This window comes from Capricornis sumatraensis, chromosome 4, assembly GCF_032405125.1.
Source record: "Capricornis sumatraensis isolate serow.1 chromosome 4, serow.2, whole genome shotgun sequence".
NCBI classification, from domain to species: Eukaryota; Metazoa; Chordata; class Mammalia; order Artiodactyla; family Bovidae; genus Capricornis; species Capricornis sumatraensis.
Window position 1 is genome coordinate 104,432,908 of NC_091072.1, and position 13,599 is coordinate 104,446,506.

The 13,599-nt window shown below is 35.3% G+C and overlaps 2 protein-coding genes across 3 annotated transcripts in view; one reads left to right on the forward strand and one right to left on the reverse strand.

Annotated features, from left to right (window-relative positions):
• Positions 1–4,485, forward strand: part of ELK3 (ETS transcription factor ELK3) — a 71,178-nt gene extending 66,693 nt beyond the window's left edge. For both annotated transcript variants that reach the window (XM_068970057.1, XM_068970058.1), the window contains exon 5: positions 1,977–4,485. In XM_068970057.1, coding sequence (XP_068826158.1) covers positions 1,977–2,075 — 99 coding nt within the window. In that variant the 3' untranslated portion in view covers positions 2,076–4,485. The remainder of the gene's footprint in view (positions 1–1,976) is intronic.
• A 2,985-nt stretch (positions 4,486–7,470) lies between these two features.
• The window catches only part of CDK17 (cyclin dependent kinase 17), a 42,923-nt gene continuing 36,794 nt past the window's right edge, over positions 7,471–13,599 (reverse strand). Inside the window, exons 13-16 of the mRNA XM_068972111.1 lie at positions 12,597–12,639; positions 11,088–11,178; positions 9,727–9,804; positions 7,471–9,206 (exon numbers count right to left, since the gene is read on the reverse strand). Coding sequence (XP_068828212.1) covers positions 9,169–9,206; positions 9,727–9,804; positions 11,088–11,178; positions 12,597–12,639 — 250 coding nt within the window. The 3' untranslated portion in view covers positions 7,471–9,168. The remainder of the gene's footprint in view (positions 9,207–9,726; positions 9,805–11,087; positions 11,179–12,596; positions 12,640–13,599) is intronic.

The window sequence follows — 13,599 nt, forward strand, 5'->3', positions numbered from 1 at the left end:
TACATAAGCATGAAAAAGACATTCCAGAGGTAAAATTGAGAGGATGACTTTTAGATGGGTGCAAGGAGTAATTAGTGAAAAATCAGGAAGAGGCAAGCATTACTAAGTGATTAAAAGACTGGGAATGCTATTGATAACAATAACTACAATTCTTTGAGGGCTATCATATGTCAGACATTGTTCTAAAGCACTTTTCATGGCTCCTTATTGAATAGTCTCAACAGCTCTATTTGAAAAGATGACCAATTTTACAAGAAAAAGAAACTAAGGCCCAGAGATGTTGCTCAATTTGCCCAAGATCCCATGTTAACAAGCGGCAGCTTGTTTAGTGTCGTGCTCCTTGCCACCATTCTTACTGACTTTCGAGTGAATGGGGAAGAGGTACTGGGCTATCTAACTGACATCAAGAAATGTTTGTTGAGTACAGCACAGGAGAAAGGAAGGCTGAGGACAAAAGTTGGGGAATGCTGTGTAAGAAAAGGGACTGCTTGTGGATGATGGGAGGGGAGGGGGGCAATAAAGAGGAGTATGAAACATGTCAGAAAGGTCAGGCTAACCAAGAGAAACTATGACACTTGGGTGTATAGCAATAAAGAGGACAGAAGTCAGTAACAAAACCAAAATTTAAAAACACCAGTAAGATGAACAACTACTAAAATGAGAGCAGATGTCAATAAACCACAAGAATAAGAATTCAAAGCCTGCTCTCCTTCCAGTGTCTACTCTTAATCAGTGGGAATAGTGGTTAGGAACACACCTTGAATAAAAAGTGAAGTATAAGCTAGATGTAAACAGACTTGATAACCCAGATGAAATGGGTAAGATTCTATATAACGTTAAAATTCAACATGTCAGGAAAGAAGACCTTGATTATAACCATTACAGAAATAGCAATTAATAGCACCACCCCCTTGCCACTGACATTAAAATAAGTTGGGCAGTTGGGTACAGAAAGCACAGTATATAGACTAAGTAAGAATTAAACTAGAAGACAGCCCAAGAGATCACTGTGACTCACCTTGTCCTCAACAAGGAAAACTTAGTTTTCAACAATCGTGTTTTAGAAGGAGGTCTTTAAGTATTTTGTGTTCAGTTGAGAGTATAGCTGCTATACTTTAGACATGAAAGATATCAAAGCATATACGTTTGTCCCATCTTAGCAACAAGACAAATTAAATTTTGGCACTTACGGGTTATTTTTTTGGTTTGGTATTATCATTTTAACTAGAATATTTTTACAGATATTGTTTTCTAAATCTCTTAAGATAAAAACATTCCTCATTTTTAACAGTTACTGAGAAATATCAGTAGTACTCTGGAAAACAGTTTCAAAATACAATATGAGAAATTACTGATTCATATACAAAGAGTTTCCTAGTTTCCAAAATTGATTTTTCTTAATATGTAAAGCAAATAATCATTCTGAATAGACTGGAATCTTCTAGAAACACTATTAGAACATGCTTTTAAAGTATGTATTTTTTCCTAGTAGCCTCTGCACTTAAAATAATTTGGGATATTTTCTAAGCCTTAGCCTCTGTTATACGTAATCTTGATTTCATTGTCATTTTCCAATTACTCATTCTGTGAAATAATTGGCAACATGGACTTTCACAGTGGTCCAAGCATTAAGAACACGCCTGCCAATGTGGGGAACATGGGTTCAATTCCTGGTCCAGGAAGATTCCACATGCCTTAGGGCAAATAAGCTTGTGCGCCACAACTACTGAGACGTACACGGTTAAAGCCTGAGCTCCGCACCAAGAAAAGCCACTGCAATGAGAAGCCCACACACCACAACAAAGAGCCAGAGCAGCCACAAATAAATAAATAAAAGTATTTTTAAAAAACTGGCAACTGACTTCTATCAGTCACAGAGGTGATGAGAGAACTGGTGCACTGTCTAGGAATGTTAAAAACTCCGGTCTTCCCAATGGATTTGCAATAACTATTGTAAACATCTTTTGCCCCTACAGTTCCCAACACTGCTTAATGGCCACATGCCAGTGCCAATCCCCAGTCTGGACAGAGCTGCTTCTCCAGTACTGCTTTCTTCGAACTCTCAGAAATCCTGATGACATCTGGCCACAATTTAAAGACTCATTAACTGATAAAACAATTTGTCCCCATGGGCTAGTTTACCTGTGTCGTGAGAAGGATGTTGTGAAACCTGTCTGTTCATTTGGTTTGCACTTTTCATAACATGGATGGTCTAGATTTATGTTAGCATTTTAAAAACTTTTTATATTCAAGTATATATGAAAATCTGTTTTGCATTAAGTGAATTTTAATGTTTTTGTTTTTATATCTTCTTAGCTCTTAAGTGTTGAACACTGTTGACAGTGAAGAACTTTTCTAAATGGTTTTCAATGAAATAAGGATGTGAAGCTTTCTTCCTCTTTAATTCTGCAAATGCTGAACTGTGCTTATATACACTATAACCAGCTGTGCCTTCCTTTGCATTTAGTTTATTGTAAATTATCTATATATATTTTTAGTATTAAGAGAAAATGTTTGAAAGACAAAAATTAGTATCGAACAACTCTCTAGTAGAATTTCATTATTTTTCACAAGTAGGCAATATGAAAGCATTCATTACTTTTCTTTTTGGCTTTCAACTGTATGAGAATTGCCTTAGAACCTCTTTTGAACTGAAATTCAGTGAATATAATATCCAAGTAATGTTTTTATAAAAAACAACTAAGCCATATTTAGACAATAAAATTTCATGAAAATGTTCTAAAGTGCATTTTTTGAAAAATGAACCTTGAAAGGCTAGCCTCCTGTTTACAATCTTTGAGACTCCTTCCACACCAAAGCCTGAGATGGAAAAACTATATCAAGTTCACTCAGTCTATGCCCCTGGAATATTTCCTAGGTTAGCACATTCTTATTTAAAAAAATTAACCTGGTTCTTCCCATTTTCCATTGAGAATCATACCTCTCTGATGCATTTACTGTATCTAAGTTAGGGTTTCTCTGAACCCCAGAAACTATAATTAACATTTAAAAATCTATGCTTTGGAAAAGGTTCACAGACTGGTGATGAATACATATAACAAAGAAAACATTTTGTAATACCAGGTATCTTCATGTGTATGGGTAAAGCCTTGGTTGAGGAAATTGAGGTGCAGGATACACTGCTTTATGTATTACTGTTTATGGTGAGAATGAAGGAAAATTGATTAAAAAAATATAAAATTCTTCAGGAACCTTATCATTGTGGAACTGAACTTATGTAACAATCTGCAGTACTAAGCAGTGAATCCTTTTGTGTAGTATAGTTTAGAACAGTGATAATAGAAACACTTTCTGTTCCTTCAGAAAAATCAGCAGGCACTAGTTTACGGTGCCCATCTGTATATGAAGTAGTAAAGTTCTAATGTAAGATTCAAGAACTGGAAGGTGCCCAGTGCATTCAACTCAATAAAATTACCATCCTTAACTATAACAGAAATTTGAAATGTGGCTAAATAATTCACTGGTCCAAATGAGGCGTTGAATGGCAGGGATTATGAGAAAGGGTAAAAAACAAAGGTTGTAAAAACAAACATTTGAGTTTTCAAGAAATCTAAAATTTTGTTGTGATACTTTTAATGCTTGAGATGTTCAACTGGAATTGAGCTTAAGATTTTCAATTGGAATTTTATTTGGTGATGTAAGCCCTCATCTGGGGGAAAAATCCAAACTCTAATATGCATCTTTGAATATAAAGTAATGGGCCTGGTTCCACAATCTGCAAGGAGACACTACTGTCACTACCCACAGGCTAAGGATAACTCTGTACTAAAAGAGCTAGTCCAGGGGACTGGTGTTTACCAAACATAAAATGTTTGTTAGAAGAGGCCTTTGAGATACATCCAACCACCATTTCCAGGTAAGGACAACTGCACAGAAGTGGGAATGCCTAAAGCTACACAGCTCATTGAAGGCAGAACAATGATTGGTGCTCAGTCCAGTTCTACTTCCCCGTGCCTAGCTATAGGTAACTACTGGTCCAAAACTGCATGTTAGGTAGGAAAAAAACAAAAGAGCATGAAAAACAAACAAAAAACTTGTCAGATAAGAGCATACCTCAAATGCAATATTCTTACAGAGAAACTAAGTCAATGTGCAAAAACCTCAACCTGGTATTCCCTTCCTCCAAATGCTATGATTAACATACACTCTAGCTCCATTTATTAGACATGGAAAAAACACAGTATTTTTTGATGCACCAAAAAAAACTCACATGACACAAATAGAGAACTGGAGGTGTTGAAGTATATAATCCTTATTGCTCTGCCTCATTCTGTGTGTGTGTGTGTGTTGGATTTGTCTTTTTTAAACAATTATTTTAGTAAAAAAATAGGTTTCAAAGAACATAATAACTTTGTTTTCCCTTTTTATATGTTTGCTTGATCAGTGTTAAAATGCTATGGTAAAGTTTATAGAACTATAACCTGTTGGTCTCTTTTGTACACATCTTTTCTATGACTGCAAATCTTCACTCAGTTTTCATATATGTATCATTTTTACTGTTATATTATTTTTGTTCAATAAATACTTTGTGATAAAAGGTGTGAAGAGGCAAGTGGGTTGTATTACTTCCATTTACTTGGGATGATTCAAATCATCCCATTCAAATTGCTATTCTATGGGTATAAGTTGGAAAAAGAATTGTTATTTAGCTTAAATATTGCACATTGAAACACTATGTATATATAAATCTTATTTAAACAGGTATTTAAGGAAACAAATATACTTATTGACACTGAGTTGGGTAGAAGGGAATGGATTTGAAAACTGGTCCTCCGATCACTTAAATCTGAAGTTCTGTCATTCTGCATTGAGGTAGGGAAGTAATGAGGAGATGAAAACTATATAACCATTTACTCTTTTAGCTGCGATTAATATCAAGAAATTAAAGCCATCCCATGGTCATGGATTAGAACACTTAATATTGTTAAGATCACAGTACTACCCAAGTGATCTATGGATTCAATAAATTCATCACAATCCCCAAAATTTCATCCTAAAATTTATATGGAATTTCAAGGAACCTAAAATATACAAAACAATCTTGAAAAAGAAAAACAGAAGTGGAGGACTCACACTTGAGTGCAAAACTTATAAAGCTACAATTAATTAAAACACTATGGTACCGGTAGAAGGATAGATATGTAGACCGAGAGCAGAATTAAGAACCTCCAAATAAACCCTCATTTCTATGATCAATTGATTTTCAACAAGGGTGCTAAGGGGGAAAAGGTCAGGTCTTTCAACAAACAGGTCTAGGAAAACTAGATATTCACATGCAAAAGAATGAGGTTTGCCCTTCACCTTACACCACAAACATTAATTCAAAACTGATCAAGGTCTTAAATGTAAGCACTAAACTATAAAACCCTTAAAACGGGGGAAAATATTCACCATCTTGGATTTAGCTGCTGCTGCTGCTAAGTCGCTTCAGTCATGTCCGACTCTGTGCGACCCCATAGAGGGCAGCCCACCAAGCTCCCCCATCCCTGGGATTCTCCAGGCAAGAACACTGGAGTGGGTTGCCACTTCCTTCTCCAATGGATGAAAGTGAAAAGTGAAAGCGAAGTCGCTCAGTCGTGTCCGACTCTTATCGACCCCATGGACTGCAGCCCACCAGGCTCCTCCATCCATGGGATTTTCCAGGCAAGAGTACTGGAGTGGAGTGGGGTGCCATTGCCTTCTCCGTGGATTTAGCTAAAGCAACTTAAATATGCAACCAAGAGCAAAGGCAACACAAGAAGAAATAAACTGGACTTCACGAAAATAAAAAACTTTTGTTTATCAACAGGACACCATAAAGTAAGTGAGCACAACCCACAGAAAAAAATAATTAGAAATCACATGTCATGACATTCTAGCCTATATAAAGAACTACAACTCAACAACAAAAAGACATACAACCAAACTTTTTAAAAGACAAAGGACTTGAATATACGTTTCTCTAAGCAGATAATGGTCGGTAACACGTGAAAAGGTGCTTAACACCCTCAAGTCCTTAGGGAAATCAAAACCACAAAGAGACGCCGCTTCAAAGCTATTAGAATGAATATAATGGGAAAAAAGAAGCAAGGATGAGGTGAAATTGGACATCATGCACTACTACTGAAAAATGTAAAATGGTGTGGGTACTGTAGAAAACAGTTTGGTGGTTTCTGAAAAAGTTAAGGATTGAATTACCAACTGACCCAGCAATTCTACTCCTGGTATATGAACCCAAAGAATTTGAAAAGAAAGGCTCAAACAGATGCTTGTACACCAATGTTCATAGCAACATTATTCACAACAGCCAAAAATGGAAAAAAAAAAAAACGATGTCTATCAACAGATGAATGGATAAGCAAATTATCCATATTTTGCTTGGATATAGAATAAAATGGATAAGCAAATGTTGTACAGTCATGCAGCAATGTTACTCAGCCATGAAAACAAATGAAGTTCTAACACATGCTACAATATGGATGAACCTTGAAAACATTATGTTAAATGAAATAAGCCAGAGACAAAAAAACAAGTGTGGTACGATTCCACTTACATGAAATATGTAGTTTTTGTGTCTATGAATTTGCTTATTCTAAGTAAGAGATTACCCAAAGGATGAGGGAAGGAGAAAACATGGTGGTGTGTGGGGGGTGGGGTGGAGATTATAATGGCTACAAAGTTTCTGTTGTTTGGAGTGATGAAAAATCCTGGAAATAGATAACTGCTTTTCACCACTGTGAACATAATAATTAATGCCACTAAACTGTATGCTTACAAAGGGTAAAAATGGTAAATTTTATGTTACATGTATTTTACCACAATTTAAAAAAATAGTAAACACACACACACACCACATGAACTGTCTTGGGTCAAAAAGATTATAACATGTCAACAAGTAGGCTTTCATAAGCTAATAAAGCAGCCACTTCTATATAGAATATGACATATTCAACATGTTAACATCACTTGGAAGGAAAACAAAAAAGGCATCCCCTCTTACCTTTAAGAACCCTGTCAGTTTAAGACGAATCATCTGTTCAAGGTTCACAATTTGAGCTTCAATTCTCTTCACTGCAAAGTTTTCAGAATCTGAATGATGCTCAAGTATCAAAAAAAGAAAATCAAATTCCTTAATAAAATGAAGGAACATCCGTAGTTTTTCCTATGAAGAGCAATTTTATATAACTGTTGGATACAATTCTTCACCTTTTATATGCAAGAATGAAACATAAGGATAACTGTCAAATTTTCAACAAATCAAATAGATAACCTATGAAATGAAAAATCTGACAAAAGTGCTATCCTATAAAATTACAGTAAAGATTAGTAAATGAATCGCCAGCACAATTATAAATTAATTGCTACTGGCCGAGACACTTCATTATCTTGAGACACATACAAGAAAATGGTCCCATTCTGCACAGCCTTCTTCCCCAAGAAAGAACCGTGACTCAACAAAACCACATTTTAACAACATGAAGATTTTGTTATTATAAATTCTGAAACAAAATGGAGGAATTTTCACATAATATTTATAACCTTCAAAGTACAATATTAATACATGTCTGTCAGTTAGAAATAACAGCAGTTTGTTAGGCTACAGAGTTTAACAGAAAACCAATTTACAAATGTGAAAAGCAGTAGTGGTCCAATATTCACCATTACACATGAATCTGTTTCTTCCAGAAATTTTTTAAAAATTAAAACTTCAGTATCATGAAATATTAAAATAACACCCCAAACATGCCACAATCACTATTCACAAATAAAGTTAAAATGAAATATACAAAAATTCACTTAATACTGTTAAATAACAATAAACTACAAGATTTCCTGAACAGAAATGGTAGGACCCTGAATGTTTTACAGTGAATGTCAGGAAAATGAATTAAGTTATGACTCTTTTCATGATATATAAGCCCCAAATTTACATGACCATTTCAAAATATAGCAATTAAGATTTGCAGTTGGTAAGATGCACTAAACAAATAGTCCTTAAAAGTGAACACAAATGCTTAAAACACTGTTACCAACATCAAGGTGTATTTATGATATTCAAAAAGATGCATAATTAAAACTGTAATATTTACTATCTCTGGTAAACAGATAATACCTAGAATGCTTTAAAACAATCTTCCAAGTTCTCATTTCTCTTGTTTGTTATTTATCATGGCTCATTTCAAACACATATTACATCTTTCAGCTGATTCCAAGTGAATGCTATTAAAACACATACATATACACATCTCTCAAATGAAATAAATTGTTCCCCAATGAAGAATCATCCATTCTAATAAAAGAATTGTATTTAAGACAAATAAACAAAACAAGATCTCTCATGTTTGACCGGACTTGTATGGTTTAACTAAATTAAAGCACAATGTAAAATAGGTTAAGTGTATTAGTATACAAATATCCAATAATATGCAGTAAATATTTCTAAAATGAGGAAAGGTGAAAATAAATAATTGTGGTACTTTAATTTACTGGTAGGTAATTCGAGATCCCCAAAATGTCAGGTATTCACTTGCTTCAATCAACTTCTGCATCACATGCTTTCCTAAACATAATGTGCTTATTGATTTCTTAGCTACTCTATTTGCCAATGTTCAATAAAAAATTATATAGCATGAACGTAAGAGTGTTCAAGTTGGCTCACTTATTTTACTGTTAAGCAAAGCTAAATTTACATTCCAGGAAACAATGCAGTTTAATTTTAAAAACAAACAAAAAATGCAGCAGTAAAACAATTTATGAGGAGAAACAGATGCATTCACATATAATAAAGCCACTGCAACTTCTTCAGGCATCAACTGTTGTGTTAAATAAACAGACAGTAGTTATTTAGCAGCAATGATTCCGCAATAAATAATGCACTGTGTTTCTCAGTCCTGCACAAAAATTGCAGCTATAGTTACATCAACAGCTGTAACCTACTGGCTCTAATGGCAGAGAAGACCTTAAAACCAACTGTACAAAAAAATTGTCACACTGTGACAACAAATATAAAAACAATTTGTAGGTCTGAAATAAAAAGACTCCACTGTGAAGAGGACAGTGTAGACAAACGAAGATTCCAAGTCCACCAAAAGAAATAATTGCCTTCAGATTTGAGTCCTTGATTGATAAGAAAGGCTGGGGGCTGGGCTTGAAACCATGTTATCAGACTTAAAAGAGCATGCTCTGTCTTCTGTTCTTCCCATGTCCTAAAATATAAAGTCATTTTATGAGGCAGTTCAAGGTTCAGTTTTATCCCACATACAGTATTTGGTGACTCTATGAAGCTAATGTTCCCACCAGCAAAAGCTAATTCCATGGTAAGAGTGATCAGCTCTGTCTTAAAGGACCCTCTTGTTGATGGGGTCAGTCTACAGCTTCTATGCTTCGAAGTGATGAACCTGATGACTAGGGGAGCACAGATGTGTCTTCTGCCTCAGGTGCCAGGTGTGGCGTGTCAGTGATCAAGCCAGGTCACTTGTAAGAGGTCTCTGTGCCATCTGCAGCTTTCAGGATCCCTGATTGGACTGAGTCAGATTCTCTCTGAAGAATTACTGAGCTGCCCACATCATACAGAAAAGTGAGTATGTGCAATGCTAAACATACACCATTGTGGAATGCACTGTACACTGGTTTTTACATAATTTTACTGATCAATTTATAAACCAAAAACTTGATTCCACGCAAAATTTCATGATCGACATGTGAAATGGTTTATGACAAACACACCTGTCTCTGGATAAGAAGAATTTCGAAAACCGGGATCCTTTTGCAACTGAATCTCTTTCAAACTGAATATTGATACACCTAAAATGCACAGACAAAAAATAGCAGATGAAAGCCTATCATTAAAGCAAATATAATCCAACCAGAGACAAAATGTCTAAATTATATACTGAGTGAATGTGAAACATTTATACTACATTTACAAGGTTAGAGCCCCACTGAAGTATTTTCTCTTTTGTTCCAAGGTTTTGAGAAGAAAACCAAGCCAAATAATCTCCCCTCAGAATCTTTCTCCTCCAATTTGGCTTTAAATCAGGCTGTGAGTATGTGTTTCTCTGAGGAGAATGTACACTGTTTATTTCTAGGGCTTACTGAGGTTGGGAGACCTCATCAAAATGTATCACTCAGTTTTATTCTATCCGATCCATTTGTCTTATGATGGCAGTGAAGGTCAAACCCTCAAACTATCTTCAGAATTTTACAGAAAAACAAGAAATAGGTTTATACACCTTTCCTACAACTCAAACTTTAAAACTTGATATTATTAGTAATAATAAAATGTACATAGCATCTTAAAAAATACTTGTAATTCATCTTTCTCATTTCCATCTCTGCCACAGAGGTAGTCTTTCATTACAAAATATCCTTTAAGTTCTAAGTGAAAACTCATGAGTCTTGATTCCAATTAGAAAACCACTGTCTAGTAAATGAGAATGGGAAATTAATGAAAGCTTTTGGTAGCTCATTTCCGAAATATTCTCTTAATTCCCCACTCACCTTGCTCAGTTTTAAAGTAAAATATTGGGGTAATTTTTAAGAATGTTCTGAGTAAAATCAAGCAGTTACCTCAGGCATGAGAAATCGGCTATTTTAATGACAATATGCTCACCTCTGTCATGGGGATAGTTAAGTCAGAGTGAACACAGTAAAGGAAAACCATCTTCATGTCTTAAAAAGGAAATTTACTTTCATGAGAAAACTAACGTTTTGGCTGTGTTTCATTACGACTTGCTTGAAATCCATTTTTAACAACTCTAAATCAAAGTAATTCAGATTGGGCCTAATGACAATGTCTATCATAGGATGACATTTTCCAGCTTAAGTCCAATAAGACTAATGAGCCACATATAAGCGCTACTGATTTCTTAAGAGTTGTAGCAACATGCTCAGTGTTAAAAGAAATAAATTAAAACAGGTAAATAAGATATATGCCTCCCTTCAGGGATTTCTGATCTAATTGCAAAAAGACCAGAATTTAAGGCTTAAAAACCAATAGTCCCTTCCTAAACTCCTAATTCACCCCAGTCTCCAAACCTGGATAAAAATAAAGGGGATGGGAGGACACACTCTAGAATTTCTCTTACTTTCAGGCAGAGCATGTATTCTTGGTCCCAGACTTCGAAAGTACACATGTTTCATGGCCTCTTCTGCTGAAACCCTTTTCTTAGATTCATACTGTGAAAAACCAAAAAAGCGGCTTCATTAATTTTTTTCTCTAACTACTGGAAAAAGCATGTGTGAGGGGTAGGGGACACACACACAAATTAGCATTTAAACGTTTAGAGCTACCGTTATCTTGATTACTTAATACTTAATAAAAATTACTTATTTTTAAGAACCAATTTACTATCCTCTAAATTGAGTTACTACTGAGCTTGTATAGCAACGATCCCAGTTTCAAATTTCCAAAATAAAGCTGGATCTTAACTAAAGATTAAGATTCCTTATATTTTCTGAAGTGATAGAAAAAAAGCAAAATATCTGACCTGTGGTGTTACTTTTCTTCATGAACAACAAAGAATTATTAGAAATGTAACTAATACCTTTAAGAAAGATATTATTAAATTACCTATTCAATACCCATTTCCCTTTCTTCCTTCATGAGATAATGTAGATTTAAGGCATTCATGCTTCCAGCTCTGACATAAGAACCATGACTGTTCTAAGTTTAGGCTAATTATGGCAATCCAGCTCCCCAGTTCTCAGCCTCTCTTACAATCAACATTCTAGCTATATGAAGATTTCGGAGACACAGGAAGAAGTCCTTAGAGGGGTTTTTGGAAAAGCCTTTGCTCTACAGATACAAGAGGACTAATGTGACTGACACACTCTTATCCTCTCTGTCGTTTCTGCTCTGAATGCAGGTAAGGATGGATTTGGAGGAACAACAGCCTACAGAGCGTAGGTACAAGGAAAAAAGAAAGCAAACCTAAGAAAACCAGAACTGCAGAGAACATGGCCTTGACACAGTTGATCAGTGCCAGCAGCTAACTACCTCAGTGAAGGGAATATGCTATGCACATTTTTGTATGTCTTTTTTTCTGTTTCTACACAGTCTGGTGGTGAATCACCAAGAAAGTTGACGGACAACAACAGCAATTAGCAACTATCTCTTTGGCTTCTAAATAATCACCAAAATTAAGCTTCAAAAAATAAAAAAAGGGGTTAGTGAAGGGAATATGCTATGCACAGAATATTCCCTTCACCTCAGACTGTTCTGGGTTACAAGGAGAGACCCAGACACACTAGGAGAAACCATATTTTTTCACCTAAGCACATGTCTTAAGCATGCTAGATGGGCTTCCCCGTGGTCTAGGGGCTAAGACTCCAGGCTCCCAATATTGGGTGTCTGGGTTTGGTCCCTGGTCAGGGAACTAGATCCCACATGCCACAACTAAGTGTTTGAATGCTGCAACTAAGGCCCGAAGCAGTCAAATAAATAAATGTTTAAAAAAAAAAAAAAGCATGCTAGATACTAGCATAAATAATCTTATTTATGGGAGAGATATTACTGATCCCATTCTATAGATGAAAAACTAAGGCTCAGACAAGTCAACACACCATTTAATGACTATAACAAAGATGTAACTTACCTGAAGAAATTTTGTTATCAACTCAATTCCTTCAGAGTCTAACCTAAAAACAAAGAAGGACAAGTAGCAATTTCTTTATTAATCTTAGCTGATAGCAACTTTCTAAATAAAACTACTTTCCAAGTGTTTTCATCTGCTAAATTCAAGTGCCCTAAAATAGAACACTTTGCTGCTTTTCAAACTGATTCAAATCTGTTTTAACCTTAAGATTTATCGTGCCACTTGTTTAAGAAACCATAAGTAACTGGGCATCAACTCAAAATTTCAATATTCAAGAGTAAATTAGATTACTAAAATGATAGAATTTTTTTAAATCACTATTTTACCTCTAAACAAAAAAACCTGTATTATTGAAAAAAACTTTAGTAAGCCAGATCTGTTTTCAGTGTTCTAGTGAAGGCAAGAGTACAACGGCATCATTTTGTATTATACAGATGAAAACAAAACGGTGAGACCTCCAAATTTATCACTGTGGTTCAAGATAAACAGAGATGAATCACTCAACTCATTTTTACAGGACAATATGCTGAAGGTTGGGTACTAGAAGCTATAAAGTTCAATTTAAATATGCCTCAATTTCATAAAACTTTATTTAAGAGGGATATAAAACCAATGACATAATCAATAAAGACAGAAAATTGTTTAAGGATGGAATTAATAAACAGGAGTAAAGGATTTAGGGGTTATCTTAAAGGGATAACCTCTTGATCAGAAGTCACAAGTCACAAATCCTGTTGTGCACTGATATTCACTGGCAAAAGCACAATTACGGAAACTGTCTCCCCTCCCTTCCACCTGAAGTGCTCTTAGTAGGTACTGTGGATGCTGTGGCCTAGAGATTCTCCAGAGTCTACTAATCCTTTGCAGTTTGCCATTCTGACAAACACCCGGAACTATGTGGCTACAGATAAAGTGAAAGTTGCTCAGTCGTGTCTGACTCTGCGACTGCAACTGCCTGGACTATACAGTCCATGGAATTCTCCAGGCCAGAATACTGGAGTGG